Source organism: Polypterus senegalus, chromosome 6 (genome assembly GCF_016835505.1).
Source record: "Polypterus senegalus isolate Bchr_013 chromosome 6, ASM1683550v1, whole genome shotgun sequence".
Classification (NCBI taxonomy): Eukaryota; Metazoa; Chordata; class Cladistia; order Polypteriformes; family Polypteridae; genus Polypterus; species Polypterus senegalus.
This window is the reverse complement of record NC_053159.1, coordinates 8,426,439-8,451,391: the sequence shown is the minus strand read 5'-3', so window position 1 is coordinate 8,451,391 and position 24,953 is coordinate 8,426,439. Positions and strand designations below refer to the sequence as shown.

The following is a 24,953-nucleotide window of genomic DNA, read 5'->3' as shown; positions in this document are numbered from 1 at the left end:
ATTCGACTTTCCAGAACCTGCAAGGCAGAAAGTGCACTGCCACCAAAATTAGGACTACGGCAGTCGGCTACCACAAATGTCGGGACTTCATACCCTACAAGACTCAGAAGGTAGAAAGCCACCAAAATCAGGGGCTCAAAACTGTAAGTGAAGTGGAAATGAGAACTGCGGGCAATCAAAACTCAAAAGGTGCTCAACACCGAGAGCTCAGGCTGAAGTTGTCTGACTGCTGGATCCGCAATCTCGGACGCTGCAACCAATGCAATGAAGAGTTATAATGTGAAGCATCCATGACGGGGCTCAAAGTGCCCTTTTGAGAGAAAGGCCTTAGCAACAGTGAAGTGTAACACGGCAAAAAAGTCACAAACAACATGGCGATGTGACGCACCTAAAAATCAACGATGATAAAATCACAGCTGGGCACCGCATGACGTCCATCCCGACAACATCTGACTGCATATACGGTATGTCTGGGGTCCCACATGATTACAGCAGAGTGCAGAGATCCTGATTGGACAGCAGGACAACATCATCCCGCACGAGGTACGTGTATCTCAGCGAACCAAAGCCATCTCGAGGGCTGACCTGTACTGTACTTTATAAACATATGGCAGTGGGGGCTTCGACTCATAGGCAGCGGAACCCAATCTCTGGAGGGTCTCTGCAGCGTCGACCCACCATAAACAGACACACCCCAGTTTCCCATATGGCTCTGTAATGTGATAATGTAATGACTGTAATGTGGTGTTGTCGCATAGTGTCCTAATTCACAGAACCTGCATATTAATGCCAGTCACGTAATTAACGTGAACCCCCCACCCCCCACCACACGTATTAATATTCCCAGATGTCTGGAGCTGCAAACAACAAAGCAGCAGATAAAACTCCCCCAAAATGAACAAACCGACCCCCAAGTGTAACAACTACACAGGAAATGGAACGAGGCGGCCTCTCTCAAAATTCATTCCAAATACACTAAATTAAATTGTGATAAAAAGTCACTGGTGGACAGCATTATGCACAATAAAACAAATGTTTCAGTTCCACTTCACAAAATCACGTCTTTCGAAACAGCATTAACTGCACCCCGTCATTCTTCTCGCTGCCCATTTAAAGCACCGTCTTTTCCCACCAAAGTTCACTTTCAGAGTTGATGGCGTAAATCTCACAGATTTGACACATTTATAGCAGAGGAACAATTGTTACAATTACACTTTATAAAAATGTTTTTTTAAAATGTCAACTTTAAAACCCCCTTCTTGTTGCTATCACGAGTCTACCATAACGCCTTGAAGTGCCCGCCTTCACTCTCACTAAACGTCTCGGCTTTACACGGCTACCCACATAGTGTTGAAAAGGCCGCTTTGTCTTTGGTGGCTGATATTTTTTGTACTTCGTCACGCACACGTGTGCCGGACTCGATCGAGGCACGTGATAACCCCACCGGGCGCCATCACTAACATGGCCTTTACCGTCTCTCCCCGCAGCTCAAGAGGGCACTTAGCCCCGCCCCTATCTGGTTTAGTGCACCATAAGAGGCCTGGCTGCCCGGGAGGAGGCGTCTTTTTCAATCCGAGTGACCCGCTGGATGGACCTCCAGGAATCAACTCTTAATTCCACAGCAAAGAGCCGAGCACTTTGGTTGTTATTCACACAATGGGGCTGCTTTAACAGACGCTAAGAGACGTGGTTTATGTTGGACATCCTTTCATTAAACGGGACGCCCTGGTTGGTATCCTAACTATTCATCTTTTCCACAAACCTGTCATTCCTACACCCAACCACACCCTCTTGTGTGAATTTCCCCCTGGGATTAATAAAGTTAATAATAATAAATACTCTATCTCTCATTATATAGTACCTTTCACATCTATCCATCCATCCATCTAGTGAATATTCCAGAGTAGTAATAAGAAGATGAATTCCATCCATTATCCAACCCGTTATATCCTAACTACAGGGTCACGGGGGTCTACTGGAGCCAATCCCAGCCAACATAGGGTGCAGGGCAGGAAACAAATCCCGAGCAGGATGCCAGCCCACCACAGGGCACACACACACAGTAGGGAAAATTTTGGATCGCCAATCCACCTAACCTGTATGTCTTTGGATTGTGGGAGGAAACCCACACAGACACGGGGAGAACATGCATACTCCACGCAGGGAGGACCCGGGAAGCGAACCCAGGTCTCCTAACTGCGAGGCAGCAGCGCTACCCACTGCGCCACCGTGCCACCCCAAGAAGAAGAATTGTTTACATTAATTTAGCACCTTTCATAGTGAGTGTGGAGGCCACTTCAACCACCACCAATGTGTAGCACCCACCTGGTTGATGTCACAACAGCCATTTTTGCACCAGTCCGCCCACCACACATGAGCTGTTAGGTGGTGAAGCAGTGAGAGAGAGAGAGACATGTGGGGATGATTAGGGGGTCAGAATGACCAGGACATGGTGGGCAACTGAATCTGGACATCTTTGTCATTTTGGGTTATTGATTGATGGGCAACAATGGCAGAAGTAGCCATTTAAAAGTAAATCTACAAGACAGTCGTGTGTGGAAAGTGATCTGAACTCTAGATGAGCACATCTTCAGCACACACCATCACCGGCAGCCATTCGTGATGCCAGCTGTGAAATGGGCCAGGCTTGGTTTGATTTTACTCCCAGGTTAGCCTTTGCCACTTGCTTCACGTCACGTCATGTCTTGCATGGGGCTGCCATCACATTCAGAACCTTACAGCAGTTAAACTGCTGCCACATAAACACGTTCATCCAAAAAGTGTCTCTTAATTCCACTTAAGTGTGTCGAGGATCGTAGCGTTACCTCAGCCTACCATGATGGGCAGACTCTTAGCAAACATAAAAGGCGAGACAAACGAGAAGATGATCAAAAGCAAGAAGCCACAAACATTTTGAAAGGAGCTTTCATTTCAATTTTTAAACAAATTAAGGAGCAAAGGGCCTCATACAGAGGATGGCATCTAGAAATACTATTTCGACAATTACTTTTTAATGGGTGACAAGTAAAGGGTTGACTTAAATGTTTTTATATGAAACAAACAAGCATATGAACAAACACGATTGTGAGATGGAATTTCACAGAGCGACTCTGACAGAGCAGAAAAGAAAAGAGACCTCACCTGTATGACCAGGTAGCGCTGCGGATCCCGGGCCATCCTGCAAAATTCAGCTGCCAGTTCTTTGAACTTCGGTCTGCTGTCGGCATCGATCATCCAGCCTGCAAGTGTAACAAGATATCAAGTGACTAAAGACGGACTGGACGTCCTGTTATTAGACAAGACAGCACAGAGTGGCACCAGCGCTATGTTAAAACCATGCAGTCTATTAAAAAACAAATAACACAAAGCTGAAATACGTGGTGCACCCATCTGTCTGGGGGTGTGAGAAGAAACTTCCATACTTCTCATCTTACAAGTTAAAAAAACATTCATTTTCTTCACAATTGTAGTTTCAGAAATTGTGATTTTCATGTGTTTTTAATGTAATGTGTGATGTGCTGTAGATAAACACGCATTATAAAGTCATAGATAGATAAGAAAGGCACTATATAATAGATAGATAGATAGATAGATATGGAAGGCACTATATAATGATAGATAGATAGATAGATAGATAGATAGATAGATAGATAGATATGAAAGGCACTATATAATAGATAGATAAGAAAGGCACTACATAATAGATAGATAGATAAATATGAAAGGCACTATATAATAGATAGATAGATAGATAGATAGGAAAGGCCTTATATGATAGATAGATAAATAGGAAAGGCACTATATAATAGATAGATAGATAAGAAAGGCACTATATGATAGACAGATAGATAAGAAAGGCACTATATAATAGATAGATAGGAACGGCAGTGTATATTAGATATTTTGGCGTAGTTGGAAGGATTAGATAAATAAAGACACTGTGTGAGTGGTAAATAGATAGATACTTTAGTGTAGTCAGCAAGATTACATAGATAGGTTGAGTGATTTACACACGCACGCACACACTATGGTCTGAACACACACCAGAAAGACCAAAGGGGACGAGAATTAAAAAGGCCAACTTCTGCCTTGCCAGTCCCAGTGAGGCGCTATACAGGTGCATTTCCTTTGGTGTATGAGGAGCCCCGGCAGTTTTTCTTGATGCATTTCTGCTGAACAATTTGTTGTCTGAAAGTCCTCAGTGTTGCTGTGTCACTGAGAGGATGTGCAGCATTGCTCATAATGGAACTCAGTTTTGTCTTCATTCTCTCCTCCTCTGCTACCTCCAGGGGGTCCGGAGGGTGTCCCATAACCGAGCCTGCATTTTTAATCAGTTTGTTGATTTCATGACCAGCCCAGCCCACCACACAGTTGTAGAAGACGTGAAGGATGGTACTACCCACCATTAAACACATGTAGTCTCCTAAGAAACAAGGAGTCTGTCCTGCCATTTCTTCTCTAGTTCGTCTGTGTTATGAGACCAGTCCAGCTTGTCATTGACGTGGGCCCCCAAGTAACTGTAGGAGAGGACCACCCTGGGTCCTGACTGGACTTATGGGCTCATTGGTGTGGTGAAGGTCAGTAATCACTTCCAGCGGTTTTGCTGATGTGAACTTGCGGACAGTTAGTTCTCTGTGTTCCCCACCTGACTTCCCTCCTCTGTCTCATCCCCCTTATCAGTAGACCCCATAATTGCAGAATCATCTGAGAAGTTCTTCAAGTGCCATAACCTGCTGTTCTGTTTCCTTGTGGTGCTCACAGTCCTCGAGTCTCACACACGGTGGTCTGCCTGACAGACAGCTCACTCTCCACCACAGGCTCACCCACCTGCACACCTCCGAGTTTGTGCAAAGCAGAAACTGAGCCAGAAACCTTGGGATTCACAGCCCACTGACACGCCACGATGTTTGTTTTTGAATATGAAACTGAAAATTCATCAAACTCGGGCGTCCTCAGTAATTATTTCACCTCAGATTTTCGTCTTTTATCGACCCGATTTAGAGCTGCGACAAACGCAATTACATCAAACCACATTTACAACTCCCTGTACAGATAAAAGGATTTTTGGTGCATACAGTATAATGTATTAATTTGGAATAAAAATACAGAACCTAATCAACTTTATCCATCAAAAAAATGAAATGGATCATTTCCAAATTCTATTTTTGTTCTGTTTCTGTAAACGTGTTCATAGAAAAGTCGCAGGAGTCGAGATGTTTATTGGTTTATTGTGGCCAGCGGAATTAATAAGGAAGAGAACGTCTTGTCTTTGATCGCTGAGGTTGTGATGAGTGTGCCTAGAATTTCAATGGGGCCTCTTCGTCATCCACCCGGCTCATCTGATCCCATTACTCTGCCCAGCGGCTACAGCGCCCAATGGTGGCAGAGGAAGTGGCGGCACGCGGGCCTTCACTCGAGTACAAAGTGACTACACGTGAATCAGTTGGGAGGGTCACGGGTCGTAGCTCTGTGAAGATCCTCATCATATCTTATCACACCATTGCCCTATCCCGGTAAGAGTGGCGTCATTAGCATCCTTAAGATCTTCATCGGTACATGTAGGGCCTCTGGAACATTCATGGAGAATGTGGTCCATTGCTTGGGTGGGCTCACCACAGGGACATTCAGCGCTTGTTGTGAGGCCCCATCTAAATAGGTTGTCCCTTGTTTTGCCCACCTTTGACCTCACTCGGTTAAGCGCGACCCAGTGTCTCCTAGAGAGGGATGTTCCATTGGGTAGATGCTCTTAAGGTGGAGGAAGAGCTTCATTGGGAGGGCTATGGTCAGTCTCTCACCACCATGTTTTGTGGACTGCTTTGGATTAAGGGGTTCCACTGTGGCGAAGCATGGGGGCATGTAGCAAACCTTCTCGTGGTGCCCCTTTTAATCTGCCCTATAAGACAGAGACCAACTGGTACACTACACAGCCCACTGCACTCATCCAGGGGTGGTGAAAGGATAAACCCTCAGCCCCGAAGATGTCCAGGTTCAGAGCTGTTACCTTTAATGCTGAAGGCACGTCTGCCAACAAAGTGCAACTCCTTAAATCAGGGTCTCCAACCTCCGGTCCGTGGCCCACTAGAGAGAACTGCAGGCAACGGAGACTCACTCAGTGAAAGGCTACAGCAAGATGGCTGCCCCTTCACTGAGGACACTTTTCAGAACGTTAGGTGGGCAGAGAGAGGTGAGAGAGTATTACAACAAAGTATTTTTATGGTCTCGATATGACTCCACGAGTCTATTAGAAATCTCGTTACTACAAAGTACGTTCATTACAACGAAGTGACCTTGAAATGCCTGAATGAATCATCCACACAGCAGTTAGTTCTGTGGTTGCAGCTCAGTTGTGCACAACAATCCCTAAACAGAAACGTTGTAAAAAAATGTTCTTTCTTTCAACTTTCCTCATATTTTTTTTTTTGCTGTTTTTGTTTTCGGTGCTTTTCCTTTTGCTTATCGCTTGTCAACATTTGAAAAACAAGTCAAGTCAAGTCGGGGTGTTGCCACACCGACGACGAAACAACTCAGGATCCTGGTTGGTAACCCCCCAGGCAGACACGCGGCCCAGTCCCACCCTCCGGAAATGACCCTCAATCTGCCGCAGCCAGGTGTTTAACGTGGGCGACCCCTTGGCCTGGTCCAGCCACTCGGGTCCCCAAAAACGAGGATCTTACGAAGCTGGATCACCCTTGGAGAATCGAGCTACATGGCCGTAGTGCCGTAACTGATGCTCCCAGTGCAGGTCATGTGCCTCATTCGGGACTCCATGAGCAACACGAAGTCAACAACAACAACAACAACATTTATTTCTATAGCACATTTTCATACAAACAGTAGCTCAAAGTGCTTTACATAATAAAGAATAGAAAAATAAAAGACACAATAAGAAAACAAAATAAATCAACATTAATTAACATCGAATAAGAGTAAGGTTCAATGGCCAGGGGGGACAGAAAAAAAAAAACTCCAGACGGCTGGAGAAAAAATCAAATCTGTAGGAATTCCAGACCATGAGACCACCCAGTCCCCTCTGGGCATTCTACCTAACATAAATGAAACAGTCCTCTTTGGATTTAGGGTTCTCACGTCAAACCAGCGGCACCCAAGGATCTTCCGGAGAGACACACATGAAGGAGTCCTTTGCTTTGAAAAACAAACATTGGAATTTAACTTATTGTCACCCTCCTATAGAAACGGCGGACACGAAAAAACGATAACAGTGTCAATGTTTATGATGTGCAATCTGTTGGAATGACAAATGCAATGCTGGGGCGGAGTGGTGGCTCTGAGGCTAAGGATCTGCGCTGGTATCCCGAAGGTTGCAAGTTCGGATCCCCGTCCCTGCCAAAAGAGATCCTACTCTGCTGGACCCTTAACCTTCAATTGCTCCAGGGGCGCTGTACAATGGCTGACCCTGCGCTCTGACCCCAAGGGGTATGCGAAAACTAACAAATTCCTAATACGAGAAATTGTATAAAGCGAAATAAAGAACAAAAACAAAAAAAGAAGAAAAATCTCGAGCTGCAAACGTATGTGAACTGCTGCATTTGAAGATGTCGAAAAAGCAGATTTTATGTGGTTCAGTGACGCTCGTTCAAGAAACATTCCTATTAATGCGGCACTCATTCAAGAAAATGTGAGGTTGCTAAACTCTCTTGGGACCTCTGTCAATGGGACAACACGCCGAAGAGCATCCCGAAGTGCGATCACCACGTCTGTTTAAGACTGTTCATGTGTTGCCGGGGCAACAGCAGGCTCACAGCTCTACTGTAAAGCAATCGCGCTTTCGGACGCACTTCAGCGTGACATTCCCGTTGTGATCCCAAAAACCTCACAATATGAACAGGCACCATTGGGCACTCCACCTTTACCCACTCTGCAGGCTCAGTACCCAGCCAGGCTAGAAGAGCCTGAGGAAGAAAATCTGAGGCAGCAGTGGAGCAGCAGCTCGTGGGGCAGAGGCAGAAGATACCTGCTGTTCAAGTTGGCAGATAAAGTGGCTGCATTCAAAGCCAAACTTGATTTATGGGGCTGACGAGTGAACATTGGGATTTTTGATATGTTTCAAACGTTAGCAGAGGTTGTTAAAGATACCAAGCCAGAGCCTGAAATGGGAAGGAATGGATCTGTGACCCATTTGTGAATAATTTGTCTGTGCTTGAAGAAGATCAACTGCTTGAGGCTGCAAATGATGGTGGCCTTAAAAGGATGTCTGAGACAACTTCAAATCTCCATATGTTTTGGATTAAAGTCAAGGTGGAATATCCTGAAGTTGCCACAAAAGCACTGAAAAGTCAGTCTGCTTCCTTTTCCAACATCCTATCTACTGCAGTGACAGCAACCAAAACGAGATTACGGAGTAGACTTCGTGTGTCACTGTCCTCCATCGTCCCCAAATGGGATTGTCTGGTTGCAGGAAATCAAGCTCAGGGCTCCCACTGATTCTGCATTATGGTAAGTTGTATAATTTCTATTACGATATTAGAACTTAATAATAATAGAAATGTAATATAAATTGTGTATAAAACTGCCCTATGAAGCCCCCCGGTCCCTTGCTTCTAGTAAAGTGGTCCTTGGTGTCACTGCCCTAAATCACTCAATGCTGACGTTATATGCCTGCAGGAGACCCAATACCAGCAATGGACCGTGTCATCTTCCAGGGGGAAGATAGCAGTGCATATATTGGGGTACGTACAGACTGACATAGACATGAAGTGGAAATCCAGGGGGGATTCAGCCGTATTGTGACAAGTGGGAGCCGCAGGGGACCAACTCAGCATTTAGATGAACTGTAATTCCAGAGGATTACCGCCAAAGAAGAACACAACCCTCCGTTCTCTAACCTGCTTATCCAAGTCCGGCTCACGACGTATCCACACTCAGAGGAATGAAATTCCATGTGAATGCTGTTGTGTGTAAATGAACAAATTTTACAGGGGGCTACAGCCATAATTCACACAGGCGAAGGAATCACAGGTGAACTGGAAATGCAAGAGGGACTGGAATTACATGGGATCACCTCGGTGTCCATTGGGACCACAAATCCATGGGGTCTGGACTTATTCAAGTCTGTGGAAATCACAAAAGATAGCCCCCCATGGTGTATTCAGCTGAGCAAGAACCACAACCGTGTTCAGGGAACTAGGAATTCCATTGGAATGCTGCCATGTTTAGGCTAAACAGAATTCCAACAGATTATCCTGCATTTATATGAACTCAAATTCCACGAAAATGTAGCAATGTACAGGTTAGCTGACATTAAGGACACGTTGTGTGCCCGAGGATTATTGTGTGTGTGAAAATACCAGGAGATGATGAAAAAAAACAAAAGACTTGGAGAAGCAGGGAATGGAAGGAAGAACAGGAAACCGAAACCAAAAAGACGAGATGAACTCAAAAGTCAAAGTCAGTGTGACATCATAACCAAACGACACAAAGCCACCACTAAGGGCCTACTTAACTCTTTCAGGGCTGATGTCGACTTTTGTCAAAATTCAGGAGTAGAGGATGGTAATCAGCTGTAAACTGCAACAAAACTCACCCTTTCATTTTAGACTGACTCTCTATGCTAGAAATAAAGTTACATAGCTTTATTGATTCAACCTCGATTTCCTAAACATGCATTAATAAGCGAAGAGCAAACGACCTCTAAAATGGCACCGACATCTGGTGAGAGACCAAACCAAATGTGCAAAGCAAAATACTCCATGGAAATTTTACCTGATTTCTCTGAATAGGACTCTGACTTGTCAGACACCGAGTTTGATGCAAGTGATCTGGAGATTGATGTCAAAAACGAAAGTGAGGTACCAGTATCATCTGATCGGTCCCCAGCTGATCGTGGTGCTGAACACTTTTGTACAGCTGATGCACCTACAGCAGGGTTTGTCTACGTGGATCTCCACTTATGACAAGAGGCACAAACCATATTGCTTAACACAGTAACAGCCACCACCACCCACCTGCTGTGCGAAGACAGGCAGGCAAGTGGCCCACTGTGCATTCCTGCTAACCATCGAGGTGTCACCAAAGATGCTGAATATGCGTCAATGCCAGCCACAGCATATAGCAAGAGATGTTTTATGTTGACTTATGTGTGAAACCGTTGCTTTGTGTGCTTTTCAGAAAACTACGTTTTTTTGAAAAAATATCCAGCCCTCAAAGAGTTAAGGAGGATGCAGCTATCGGGAGGAGGCGCGACTGTGGTATCCACTGAGGAACAGCGCACCGTATGATTGGCCTAAATTATGCATCATCACTTCAGTGACGTCAGTATTGTGACAATCACGTTCACGTGACGACTCCGTTGTGCAATTATAAAAATAAAACGAAAACAAGATGGCAATGAAATCTCGATTCCAAATGTAAAGTAAATGTTACAAATAGAATCTTCATACGTCTAAAGCCTAAAATACGCAAAATAAAACATCTGATATGCCAGCAGAGCTGCAGTAGATTCAGGAATGATGGATGGAAAATGAACTGGAATTCCATGAGATTATTGCTGTATTAAAATGAAATTTGAATTCCTTGTTCTGATTATATCCAAACTAAAATAAACAGGAATTCTAAAGGATGACCCACGCATTACAATGACCTGGAATTCCACAGGAATACAGTTGTAGTAAAATTGGACTGGAATTCTTTGTGTGTTAACATGCAGTGGTGCTCCCTGGGATTGGATTTGAGGTAATGAGAGGCGTATTAACAATGGCCTCCAGGGGCATTCATAACAACTGTGTTAAAATCAATGAGAGTTCCATGGGACGAGAGGGATGTGCCATGAGCACACGGTGCAGTGACATTCCCACGGATTTCGGTCCCATCAGAATGAGCCGGAGCAGACGCTTATTACAACTGCATTAAAAGGCAATGCAATTTGGAAGGCGTCGCAGCTGTAATAAAATGAACTCAGGATCGTAAAGTGTATTCAACAGGACTGGGATTGCAGATGATTACAGCGTTTTGATAATGAGATTCCGGGGAGCTGCATTAACAGTGCAAATTCCCAGGAATCTGCATCCTCTGAAGGCATCGCTGAAGACGGCAGCTGTCTTAAAATGAAATGCAATCCCATGGCCTCGTGTATTATCAGCACTCGCGTTATGATTGCATCCATAGGCTGAAGAGCTGACATTACTGATTCCAGCCATATTCCAATTAGCCGCGTTCACCACTCTGCTTCAATGAATAGATGAGCTGGAACTCCACGGTTGTTCTCCTCGAGGGCCGCGTCAGTAAAGTGCATTAGTGGAATGTGTCCGTCGAAGGGATGAAATGGTAACTTGGACAGTTTTGAGTTTAGGAAAAGAAAACTTTAAAGGGGCAGAATGAAGTCCGTCAGTTTTCAGGACTTGATTGATGCTGTTTTAGGGTTGTGGGATTATCTGTTGGAAGTGTCAAAATGAAGAGCAATCCAAGGTGTTAGTAATGTAGAAATGTAATCAATACGCATGTAGCACTATTTCCATTTATCATGTCGCAGTTAAAAATGCACCAACTGATCGACTGATTCTTGTTCACCACAGCACGAGATTTTATTGTTGACTAAAATGCAATACGAAAGCATATTACACTTTAATTCACGTCTGCAGATCCTGTGTTATAACGAACAGCAAAGCCGACGTATTGCATTTCGATTCAGGACGACGCCTCAATCGCGCTAAAACCGAATGTAGTAAATGGGGAATGGAAGACGTTCGAGACCACTAGGACCTACAAAAAGCCAAACTGAGTAACTGGGCAAGGGATGTGACCAAAAACTGAATGGTCGCTCGGACAGAGCTTCAGAAGTTCTCTGCTGCGATGGGAGAGGAAGGACGGACCATCACAGCAGCACTCCGTCCATCAGGAGATTACGGTAGAGTGGGGTCTCACACACCTCAGGGCTCGTTTAATGGGAATGCCATCCTGAGTCAAGGGGTGGAGTGTTGTGTAATGCGTCGCCTCACCGATCCTCTCCTTCCCTCCTGACGACCCACAATGAAAAGATGAATGACATCACTTCCTGTCCCCCGAGCCCCGCCCCTTCTGCCTTGCACGCCTCCTAACCGACTCCACTCCAGACTAACTGCAGACTCGCGTCTGTAAGGATGTTTCTCAAATCTCACGTTAACCTCGTGTTTGTTATTTTGGTTCAATGATGCGGGGTTTGCCCGAGGGTACCCCCAGATCTTCATCTTTGTTTGTGCCATCATGTCATTTCTTGAGTGAAAGGCATACAGCAGCCCTCTTGGATCCTGCGATCACAAGGCGAAAGATTCTCTGGTCTGATGTGACAAAAACTGAACTGTTTGGGCAGAACTCTAAAAGCTGTGTGTGCGGTGAGGACCATCAGCTGCCTGAGACCATCCCTACGGTGAAACATGGTGGTGGCGCCACTTAGAGGCAGAGACTGGTCAGGACTGACGGAAGGATGACTGCAGTCAAATACAGAGAGGTGACACCTCAGACACCACTCATCGGAACAATGAACCACAGCATAAAGCCAAAACAACACAGGAGTGACGCTGGGACAATTCTGAGCGTCCCTGAGTGGCTCAGCTGATTTGCAGAGAGCAAAGCAAAGCTTGTGGACACTCAGCCAAGAAGATTCAAAGCTGCACTTCCTGTCAAAGGCACTTCTGCGGAATACTTCAAGCAAGCACATTGAATCGCCAATTTGACTTCTCAGAAAATTTTGTTAAATTAGAAGTATATGCCAGCTTTGGATAGGATCTCTCCCATGGAGGACACAATCACAGTCGACTGTACCCGTATTTTATTTCCCTATAATTTCTAATTGATAAATGGTTTCATATTTTGGTAACTACAATAAAACATACGAAAACTTAATAAAGACCACTGCAGGTCACCATCTCATGTCTCTGCAGCTAAACTGCAGCAAATGTAGATTAGCGGTTTCTTGAACAAGGTCAAGCACAAGGTGAACTTTACTATTTAATTGGCCTCACACACGTTGCAGTTTAGTAAAAGAAACCATAAGACGAAAGAAAGGGAGCGGCTGCCGATACAACGGAGCAACTTACATTTAACCATGACCATGTAGACGTCAATGGTGCAAATCGGGGGCTGAGGAAGCCGTTCTCCTTTCTCCAGCAGATCTGGGATTTCCCGCGTCGGAATGCCATCATAGGGTTTGCCACCAAATGTCATGAGCTCCCAGATAGTAACACCTGCAAGAGAAGAGAAGAGAAGACGGAAATGGTGAAGGGTGAAACCAAAACTCCACGAGTAGAGAAGCAGGTCCAGCAAAAAGAGAAGAATGGCGGCTCATCATGGAAATTTGAAAATGTGCAGGCGCTGCAACTCAGTCCGATTTTCAACTCACTTCTCTCTCGTGTAGCGTGGGCTCAGAGTAGACATTTAACACATTCAATCTGTCACCCACCCATTCACTAACCCACTTAGTCCAAATGAAGATCAATGGACACTGGAGTCCACCGAGGTAGCTTTGGACGCGAGGCAGAATTCAGCCAAAGATGGCACCCACAGGGCACAATCGCACACACAAGCAACCCTTCCTTACTCACATCGGGCAAATTTAAATAATCAGGCCTGAATTTAAGAGCAGCACAAGTACGTGGGGGTTGCCATCTATTCTATGTAATCCTGCCAACTACGCTAAAGTATCTACCTATCTGTCTATCACATAGTGCCTTTCTATCTATCTATCTATCTATCTATCTATCTATCTATCTATAGTGCCTTTCTATCTATCTATCTATCTATGTTTTGTAGTTCCTTTTATTTCCATCCTTCAATCTGACTTGATAAAGTAAGGATGCATACCTGGCCAGGAGGCCGTAATGGAAGGCTCAGGCTATCAGACTCACCAGGAGCAGTTCATTTCCCCGTACACAGGTTGCAGTGTTCCTCCGAGCTAAACCTGATCAGGATACCCATTGGAGAACACGGGAATTGGAGTCTGGAGACGCAGCCCTGGCATTCTCATTGGGGACTGCCAGAGGGCACTGCTGGGGGAGGACTGCCTTGGTTTTCGTATGACCTAGAAGTGCTTCAGAGGACTTGGACAGGAAATTGGAAGCCTATCTACCTATCGATCTATCATATAGTGCCTTTCTATCTATCTATCTATGTTTTGTAGTTCCTTTTATTTCCATCCTTCAATCTGACTTGATAAAGTAAGGATGCATACCTGGCCAGGAGGCCGTAATGGAAGGCTCAGGCTATCAGACTCACCAGGAGCAGTTCATTTCCCCGTACACAGGTTGCAGTGTTCCTCCGAGCTAAACCTGATCAGGATACCCATTGGAGAACACGGGAATTGGAGTCTGGAGACGCAGCCCTGGCATTCTCATTGGGGACTGCCAGAGGGCACTGCTGGGGGAGGACTGCCTTGGTTTTCGTATGACCTAGAAGTGCTTCAGAGGACTTGGACAGGAAATTGGAAGCAGTTCCTGGGTCAAGCTTAAAAAGGAAGCCTGCTGCCTCACTTAAAGGGGAATCAGAGTCAGGAGGTAGTGGGCAACGCTCTCTGGAAGGAGGTAGGAGAAACTGTGAATGGTGTATTTGGCTTTTTTCTGGAAAAGATGGTGTTTTGTTGAAGAAAAATCATTTGTTTGCAATTGTGTTGAGTATTGTCTGTGGTTTGGCGCTCAGTGGCACCCCTTGTGGTCACTCTGTCTATCTATCTATCTATCTATCTCTCCATCTATCTCATAATAATGCGCAGAGGGTGTCACATCATTCCACAAGTCATAACATTCAACACCACACCTGTCTGGCAATCCAAGTACAATGAAAAATGTTTTTAAAAAGTAAAATAATAAACCCTGGCCGACACTTACCATAACTCCAGACGTCACTTTGGTGTGTGAATTTCCGGTAGTGAATGCATTCCAGTGCCATCCATTTAATCGGCATCTGAAATAAAATTGACAGTTACAGGCTCCCTCTGCTTTGCATTCCTGAAAGCCCCTTCATGAGGTGAAACTTTGTAAACATACAATTGCCATCAACTTAAATGGAAACCATTTTTAGTGTTCCTGGACCCCACAAATTGTATTCAATTTCAGCTCAATTAACAACTAAATAAGTGAAACAGGAACCAAATTAGTTTAATAGTAAGATGAGTCATTGAAACAAACACTAAGAAGCCATTTTCCTTTCATAATATATGAAGTTTAATAGGACAGACACCCAAGTTTTAACGACATGAATCACAAATCAGACATGGTGAGCCTGATTCAAACCCCACGCGTGGCCCAAACTCGGTCGAGGTGACCCTTTAAATCTTCACCGATTGGTGACCCCAGAGGCCACACCCCTAGACTTGAGTCCCAATGACGGAATCCACAAAAAAATAAAAGTGAACTTCTAAGTGAAGGATCCAATCAAGAAAATTTCCACCAAATTGAAGCCCCTGAGACTAAAACCCCCAAAAATGACACCAGAAAGACCAGAAAAACAAAACAAAAAGAAACTCATAGCAGCCTGGTATAAAGACATTTAGAGAGTCGAGTGAAACTGTTTGCAGTGGGTCGAGTCTGCAGTTGCTTTATCTCACAACAGTTAGGACTTTATATTTTTTGATTGTTTATTTTTGGATCTCATTTTGGATTTGGTGGCTGGCCTCATTTTGTGGCTGCAGATCTTTGTGTTTCTTTGTCTTTCTGTTCTTTGGCGTCCTTCATATTCTGATCCTGTGGCTCCTCTTTTTTATTTTTTTTTTAATAGCTTGTTTTTTTAATCAAAATGTGATTTTATTTGAGAGCTATGACAATTGTTTTTCTGCTATTATTTTGAGTAGAGAAGTGTATTGTTCTCTTGTAGTAGACCATCTGGACCTACAGGAGCGGAGGATCATCTGCAGTCATCCCTGTTGAGGGGAAAACTCAGGTGATGTGCAGGTGGGTGAGCCTGTGGTGTCCTGGGTGACGGGCTACCTGAGGGGCAGACCACCATGTGTGAGCAACAGTGGAGCACCACCAGGGAACAGGGAGCGGCTCCTCACACCCCTACCTAGTTAGGCAGCAGAGAATAATGGAGTTTGCATGGGGCAGAAAGAAAGAAAGAAAGAAAGAAAGAAATAAAGAAAGAAAGAAAGAGACTTCATTAATTCTGTAAGAAGGAAGGAAGGAAAGAAAAAGATAGAAAGAATGGAACTTCTTTAATCCTGTAGGTAGGAAGGAAGGAAAGATGATAACATACATACAAGACCGCAAGTCAAGCACATTAGTGAGTCTTTATTGTTTGTTAATTTATTTTTCTTTTTAAAGTTGTGGTTTTTTTTATTATATTTTTCTCAAACAATTAAAAGAAACACTTTATTTTCCTCCCGGGTATTTCAGCTAGTGTGTATATACTGTATGTATATTTTTTATCTTTATTTTTCCTGCCGTGCCAGTCCAATTTCCACAGACACTGAAGTCAGCAGTTCTGATCTCTCGTCCCACGGCAGCAGGGTGAGTCACGCCATCTGTGTGGAAGTGTGCAGCGTCAAGCGTCCTCCGCTAGAATCTCGGAGATCTTGTTTACAAAGCAGTACTGAGGCCCCTGAAGAGCAAATTAAACAAAACAAACAAAAAAATAAAACAAGACTTTTTTTTTCTTTTTGCAAACGTAACCGATTGTCTGGTTTGAAGCGTATCGTGTGACAAACGCAGATATTCTTGTGACATTTTCTCTCACCAAGTGAGTGTTGTGCGTTTATCAAGTATTAGCGTGGATCCCCAAGGTAATCCATAATATACGCCTCCTCAGTGCTTTAATAAACTTTGAAATTCATTTTTTTGCGCTCTGACACATTTTTTGTATGAGTGGCAACGCTAATTAACTGAGAGTTAGGCCTTTAGCAGGTGCGCGAGAGGCAAAGGCGGGCGGAGGATTTCTGCCCACGTGCACAGCTCCCGTTTTCTGAAGAAAGCACTGGGGTTGACTTTTAGGCTTCAGCAATAAAACTCTCAGCCTTTAATAGAAAATGAATCTCTCAGTGTGGACGAGAGCAGGCCGTTCAGCCCAACAGAGCTCGCCAGGCCCGTCCACTTCACTCCTCCATGCTAACATCAAGTGGAGTCCTCCTGCCCACCACACTACTTGGTCACTTATTCCACGTGTCTGTGATTCTCAGTGTAAAGAAAAACTTCTCAATGTTTGTGTAAAATGTGCCCACCAACTGTGCCCCCGTGTTCTTGATGATCTCATGTTAAAGTCACCGTCTTGATCCGCTGGACTCATTCCTTTCATAATTGTAATCACTTCAGTCAGGTCTCCTCTTCGTCTCACTTTCTCTTTAAACTGTGAAGACTCCGCTCTCTTAATCTTTCCTCCTAACTCAACGTCTGTACCCCCGGAGTCAGCCTCGGCGCTCTTCTCCGGACTTTTTCCAGTGCTGCTATGTCCTTGTGGTCGTGAGAATTTCATCCATTCATCCATTATCCAACCCACTATATCCAAACTACGGGGTCACGGGGGTTTGCTGGAGCCAATCCCAGCCAACACAGGGCGCAAGGCAGGAAACAAACCCCGGGCAGGGCGCCAGCCCACCGCAGGAGAATTTCATTCAATTTATTTTTGTTTAGCGCCCTTAAAACTTCACAGCAACTCTACGGCTATCACAAACAAGCAAACAAACAAAAAATACAAAAACATGAACCGAAGCCATCACATTCCAGAACTACCAAGAGTCGTATCTCAGGGGGCTCAAATTCATGCTTGACATCTTTTTTCTGTTCATGTTTTGCATCATTCTGTAGTTTTGGATTTTCTCCGAGTATATAAGCTGCTGGGGTGGCATGGTGGCACAGTAGTAGCGCTGCTGCCTCGCAGTTAGGAGACCTGGGTTCGCTTCCCGGGTCCTCCCTGCGTGGAGTTTGCATGTTCTCCCCGTGTCTGCGTGGGTTTCCTCCGGGCGCTCCGGTTTCCTCCCAAAATCCAAAGACATGCAAGTTAGGTGGATTGGCGATTCTAAATTGGCCCTAGTGTGTGCTTGGTGTGTTTGTGTGTGTCCTGTGGTGGGTTGGCACCCTGCCCAGGATTGGTTCCTGCCTTGTGCCCTGTGTTGTCTGGGATTGGCTCCAGCAGACCCCCCGTGACCCTGTATTTGGATTCAGCGGTTTGGAAAATGGATGGATATATAAGCTGCTTTTGTTATATTCCATGTGTTTTATGGGTGTGACGCCCCAAGAGGCGGGGCCACCTGCCAATCACCGCCAGGAACTGCCCTCCTCCTCCTCCCTATAAATCCAGAGGGTCTCCCATTCTGAACGGGCCCAGCACTGGTGAGTCTACTTGTGTTTATTTCATTTTATTTTTTGGATTTCTAGATTTTCGCTCCTCTGCTCTGTATTTCAACGATTCTGTGAATGTCAGTCTCGGGACTTGTTTGCATTAGTTTCGCAGGGCCAGATGCAATTCACAAATGAGAATAAACATCTGAGGACCACCTATTAAAAAAAAATTCTAGTGAAAGGTAGCAGAATTCAGTGCTGCAAAGGCTACGGTCACAGAGGGCTTCTTCCTAAAACACCCACCTCTGATTCCTTCAGTCCGTGCATTAAACCAAACTGTTGGGGTTCAGGGAGCGAGCACAAGAAACTGAACAAAAAGACTTGACGCTGAAAGGAAATAAAAAGCTAAAACTGCTGGGGTCCATTCAGGTAACCGAAACTTGGTTATGTAATGACAGAGGAGACAGACAGACAGACAGACGAAGACCACCGCGGCTCCACGTGTTTAAGAAGTTCCTCTGTGCGCTGTGATATCTTTCTGTCACTTGATGACATAACAACGGCACACAGAGTTTAGCTAAGCATTGTGCCCTATGGCTGTACGACATGTTACAACACTGTGGCTTCTCCGACATGCCCGTTTGCATTTCCAATTCGATCGTCCTGCTCAGTTTCTTTAGCTGTTTGTTTAGCCGTGCAGTCAGAAGGTGGATGTCGTGCCGCCTCGTCCGTCCTTTACTGGTGTCGTTAGGCAGATTTGTTGAGTATTGAAGTCGGCATCTCCTGTGGCTCCTCGTTATCAGCTTTCTTAATGGCAGTCCGCTTGACGGCGTGCGGCACACCCTTTTAAATGCATAGTGTGCAGTTTGTCATTTCACAAGCATAGCTGCCATTTCATTTAGGCTCACATCAACTCCTCAGACTATCGTCAATTAACACTGAACAACCGGAAGCACAGACGGCACCTGTGACAACATGACGTTCACAGCTCGTCCATCAATGCCAATGAATAATAATGTGATGTTTCTCTTGCATTGGGTTATTCTTATGTTTAAAACGTGCAACGTACTCCATGCACATGTTACACACACACACACACATACGCACGTCTTCTTCTTTTTCCTTCAGCTTCTCCCATTAGGGGTTGCCACAGCGGATCATCTTTTTCCACGTCTAATGGTATTTTTTAGAAGACTTTTCGACTGCTCATCATAATCAGTAGTTTGCTGTCTGCCAGACCAGGTCAGCGAGAGCACCGCCGATCTTTGTGGTTCAAAGTCTCCTCCCCTATCTTGAGTGCCACCTCCATGAGGCGTCGGATTGGTTTAGGAATGTGAGCTGTCTCATTGTCCCCACCCACTTTGAAGCACAATGCACTAATGGCTGTCTGCAGACGTCTGCTTGCTTTGGATTGCCTTTGGTGTTACAGACAACTCTGTTCTTGCCTTTTTGTGCTCTTAAGGAACTTCTTACAATCCGTTTTGTGAAGAATATATCTTTTTATTAATTGAGATGCTGTGTTTGTCCTTATTACTAGCCAGCTGGCACTGCGGCCAGGGCACCGTCCCCAGTAGTTTTTTTATTTTTTTTTGAAGTAGCCACAGATTAAAAAAAGAGAGACAGGTCTCTCCTGTCTTGTGCTTTTCATTTTGATTCTTGGATTTCGTAGTTTTGTCCCCCGCTCTTGATTTCAATTTCTGATGGGTGGGTTTTGGTAGATGCCTTCATTCTGGTGTTATGGTGTCGCACCCAGATATGTCAGCGTGGGCCAGTGTTCCAGTAGTATGTGTCCTTGTGTTACTTCATGTCTCCTAGAGGCTTATTGATTCTTTAGAAGGGACATTATGCCATTTTCTTAGGATACAAGAAACAAAGAAGTCAATTTATGCAGTTAGTTATAGAACTGCAATGCATTTGTACTGCTGTTGATAAACAATGAACAGTGCAAACAACACTGAATCCTAAAAGGGGGCAACTGCAGTGTCCCATGAATAGTCTTCACCCGCTTCAAAGTTTTTACGTTTTAATGTTAATATAAAATTACCGTGAACTTGGGGATCCCAAGCACAATTCAACCTGATAATGACTCAAAATGCACACAAGGGGAGGGAAAAACATCAAACCCCAGCTAGTCCCATAAGAGAAAAAGTAGTATCTTTATAAATCTAAAGATTTATTTATTTTTGTTTACAAAACTGCTCTGCAGCTCAAGGGAAAGAAGATAAAGCCTTCAAAACAGTCAATCCCAAAAGCAAACACGAAATCCAAGAAAGTGGCAGGAACACAGAGCAACCGGCCGAAATCCAGAATAATAAAAAATGAACAAAGCAATGGATACGAGAACTCAACAACACCACGGGTGCATTCAATGAACCGCAAGGGACTGTGGGCTTTACTTGGCCTTTATAGGGCTGAGGGCTGTCACCTTGATGGTGATGGGCAGGTGGACCACCCGAGAAACATCAGGACAGAGAAATTAAATAATCAAGAATGTTGACATAAACAATGAACAAAATAGATATAAATAAGAAATTTGAACCCCTCTGGCTGAAACATAACAACACTGACCAACAGTTATGTGGCTTTTTTGTCACCGATCAATAGAAAACGACTCTTTAATCTCAAAGTGAAAACAAATCTCTGCAAAATTCATTACAAATGTAAATCACAAAATAATTGAAGGTGCAGACCACGGGAGGTGGGCTCAGTAGGCTGCTCTCCTTTGTGATTTTCGCTCGGCTTATCCTGTTGAGGGCCACCTTGTGTGTAAATATAAAGCAATAAATAACTCCCTGCAAATGAACCTTCATTTGGTGAGCAATCCTTCACCATACTGGGGTTACGGGTGGGTTGTATTTTGTTTGCTTCTTTCATTTTGTCTGCCTGACTGTTCAGTTGCATGTCCGCTAAGCTGATCAGACCCCTCTATTCACATCGGAGACCTCTGGTGACTACGTCTCCTCGCAGTCGCTGCAGGAAACACGATAGTTATGAAATCTGAGCAGTTTACCAGAAGCGAGACCAGTGAACACTGCGAACGTTCTGTTAATACGCTGGGAAACTAACCTTGCCTCCGTCTGCGTTGTACTCTTTCTCTTCTGCATCCAGCAGCCGGGCCAGACCAAAGTCGGTGATCTTGATGTGATTTGGCGATTTAACCAGGACGTTACGGGCAGCCAGGTCACGGTGCACCAGACGTCGTTCCTCCAGGTACATCATACCCTGTAAGACAAGTCAGAATAAGTCAGACGTTACTTATAAAGCACATTTACAACAACCGAAACTGAACCAAAGTGCCATACGAGAAAGGGGAAAAGAAACAGTAAATTATACCCGCATAGTAGTAAAAACAGGACAAACATTAAAAACCATTAAAAATAATTAATAAAAAATGGAATTTGTATTGAGAAGAATTTATATTTATAGCTTTCATATCTGAGGGCCTCTTGATATCCAATATTTTTGGTTTTGCTATCAGGGGTGAGGACATATAGGTGCCTTGGGGAACTAACCCGGGAAAAAGCAACGTAAAGCTGACCATGCAAGAAGCACAGTGAGCTGAGATCAACCCCTTCCAACTTAAGGGTCTGTCCCGGGGTCTCGTTAATTGACATTGCAAAGCAAAGCTTCAACAGGTACAGCAAGCTCTTGAATTGAAAGGACATGTCCGTCACGATTAGAGGAATACGAGAGATTCAAAGCCTCTCGCCAACGCCACATCCTGTGATGATCATCGCCTCTATGATGTTGTTCTGAAGCTGACAGACCTGGAGACGGGAGCCACTGCAAAGTTTGGGTGGGCTCAGGTTTGTCAAGAGGGTAATCGGTGCTCCTACTTTCAATGCTAAGTTGTGGGGCAGCATGCCAGGAGGATTAATGAAATTTTAAAATCTTGTAGGGTAATGAAGTGAATCGTTGTGTTCTAAAATGATATTTATTGAAGTGTATGTCCGCGACAGTGGGTCAAATAATTTGAGCACCAATTGATTCAATTTATGCCTCCCCCTTGGCCCACAGCTTCTCTCTTCATTTCACGCTTATAAATCGCTGCTGCAAGTGAACTCTGATTCTTAGCGCAATGAGAGAAGTCGCAAAATCAACCGGAACTTTTAAGAAAATTATAGAAAAAAAATCTAAATCCGTTAAGTGGTTCTCTCGTGAAAACTGAACAGACAGACAGACGTTGGATTTTATATATAGAGATGTTTGCCTGTATATCAGAGCACTGGCTGTCCGTAGTGAAACAGGACAGTGAGGAGGGCCCTGCCCGGCTCCCCACTCCTGATGTCACGCTTCCTCCTCTGTCTCAGATTAGTGCGGATATCTCACTCCTGCAAGTGAACTCTGATTCTCGGTGTGAATGTTCAAGAAAATTATAGAAAAAAAAATCTAAACCCGTTAAGTGGTTCTCTCGTGAAAACTGGACAGACAGACAGGCAGACGTTGGATTTTATATATACATATATATTGTGGTCCCCGGCTGGGGCTGGAGCCCGGCCGGGACGCCCAGGAGGACCGGAGGAGGGCTTGTGCCTCCTCCAGACCATGAGGGGGCGTCCGTCCTGGTTATGTTGGGGGCCTCGGGTACAGGGCTTGGAAGCCCAGCCCTGTAGGGACCCGTGGCCACCGCCAGGCTGCGCCCCAGTGCCTGAATATCCCTGGAGCCCAGCACTTCCGCCACACCAGGAAGTGCTGGGGGGAAGACGACAGGGGACACCCTGATGGCTTCCGGGTGCGCAGCCGGCACTTCCGCCACACTGGGGTGTGGCTACAACTGATTGCCGGGAAGCAGCTGGAGCCCATCCGGGTTCCTATTTAAGGGGCCACCTCCCTCCAGTCACTGACAAGAGTCGGGTGGAAGAGTGGCAACGTCTGGAGAAGGGAGGAGGCAGTAAGAAGAAAAAAGAGAGAGAGAGAGATAGAGAGGAAAAGAGAAGAAGAAAGAGAAGGCATTGGAGTGGCCTGGACTGAGGGGTATTGGGGATTAGTGAGCGGAACTGTAAATAAGAAAATGAAGAATAAACGTGTGCTTGTGGGTGACATTAATGTGTCTGCCTGTCTGTGTCCGGGGTAAAGTTCACTCTATATATATATATATTGTCACACGCATGCACATGGGAGTCAGTGGATGGGCTTAAATGAGTGTACTTATCCACTGGACCAGGGCGTGACAATGCACACTAACACCTCCTCTGCAGATCCTCCCACCTGACCCCACTTCTGCTTTCGGCCCTCACAACACAACTGCCATCCCACTATAACACCGCCATATTGTTTCATGTATTTCAGACTCTTTATTCAAGTATGCGGGGCGGATACCCCAAACCTTCATCTTGGTTTTGTTGTTTCTGTCTACACACACACATATTACACACACACACCACATACACACACATCACTTACACACACACATAACTCAAGCATAACCAACCACATAAGATTCTCCCCCCCACTACCGCAATATAAAATATACAACAGGAAAGTTGAGCTACAAAAACAGAATAATTAAAAATACGCAAAAAACTGCTAATTCTTTTCACCTAAGCGGTTTCCCGGCCATTAATCATTCCTATAAAATCAAATTAATTCCGACTTTCACCCATCAAAGTCTGCTCTTATTACTGTGGCTTTACTCTGGGATGTGGCGCTGGTCAATGTGCTCTCGTTTGCTTGTTGGAGGAAAAAACTAATAATAAAATAAATCAATAACGCTGATCTTTTGAGTCTGCTACGGTGTCAGGCCACATGAATAATTAAATATGCTACCGTCTGCCCGTCTCCGAGATTTCACTTCTCCTATTGGCTGATGAGGCCGGATGCTCCCGCTAAGCGTTTTGATGAGCCGCTCACCTTTAAAGGCGTACTGTAACTGTTAACGTGAGGAGCTGCTGGACGATCCTCTCCTTGGAGTCGCAGGAGCTCCTCATAGGATTTTGATAATAAAGACGTGGCTGGTTAGTTTTTCAGACTCCAAGGAGGAGTGAAGTGTGTCTGTGTGTGTGCGAGCTTCGTAGTCTCTCAGGTGGTGGCCGAGAGGGCCGGTGTACCTGGAGAGCACATCTATAACGACACCCCTGTGGTGCTTTGTCTGTGGTCTCTTGTTTGTCACGCATGTGCTTCACTGGACAATCTTTCGGGCTCTTCTGAGGTATGTACTTCCACGACGGGTCAAGAGGGGGCACTGGCACTAATGTTATTCTCTGTTTCTCCCTCCGCAGTGCAAAGAAGATGCCCAGTGAGGCCAACTGATTCTGCCCCTTCTGGACCCTCAGCTATGTGTTACGCGGTTGCCTGAAGGAGGCGCGTCTCGTTAGGAGAAGACACCGCAGGACAGAGCTCCTTGTCACTGTGACTCTCACCGGCTTTTCCTCGCACCATGACCTTCATGTTTGTTAGTTTAGTGCCCTGAAGCGCACGATCATTCTAATTAAACGTGGACGGCCGGGTTGGCACCCTGACATTTTCAGTTTGTGGACCTGCAGTCCCTTCTGACGACCGTGACGTTTCCTTCCGTATGCAGTAGCCGTTGGCACCTGTATAGCCGTGTTACTGTTTGCACTTGGCGGGAGCTCCCGTTCACTAAGATGGCGGCTGCACAGTTCATAGGGTCCTTATTGTCCTTTACAGAGAGTACAGTGAAATTCTTATTTGCATGTGCCAAATGAACATGAAACACATTGTGATGTCCCAAAATGCATGAAGATACCAACAAGGTATGAGCAAAATTAATTAAACGTTTATTTGCTTAGCAGAGATTTTTAT

General features: G+C 45.0%; 1 protein-coding gene across 6 annotated transcripts in view; it reads right to left on the bottom strand.

The window, feature by feature from the left end:
- Positions 1-24,953, bottom strand: part of LOC120530767 (receptor tyrosine-protein kinase erbB-4-like) — a 799,040-nt gene that overhangs the window by 27,696 nt on the left and 746,391 nt on the right. For all 6 annotated transcript variants that reach the window (XM_039755347.1, XM_039755351.1, XM_039755348.1 and 3 more), the window contains 4 exons: positions 21,258-21,413; positions 14,811-14,886; positions 13,029-13,175; positions 3,142-3,239 (listed from right to left, as the gene is read on the bottom strand). In XM_039755347.1, coding sequence (XP_039611281.1) covers positions 3,142-3,239; positions 13,029-13,175; positions 14,811-14,886; positions 21,258-21,413 — 477 coding nt within the window. The remainder of the gene's footprint in view (positions 1-3,141; positions 3,240-13,028; positions 13,176-14,810; positions 14,887-21,257; positions 21,414-24,953) is intronic.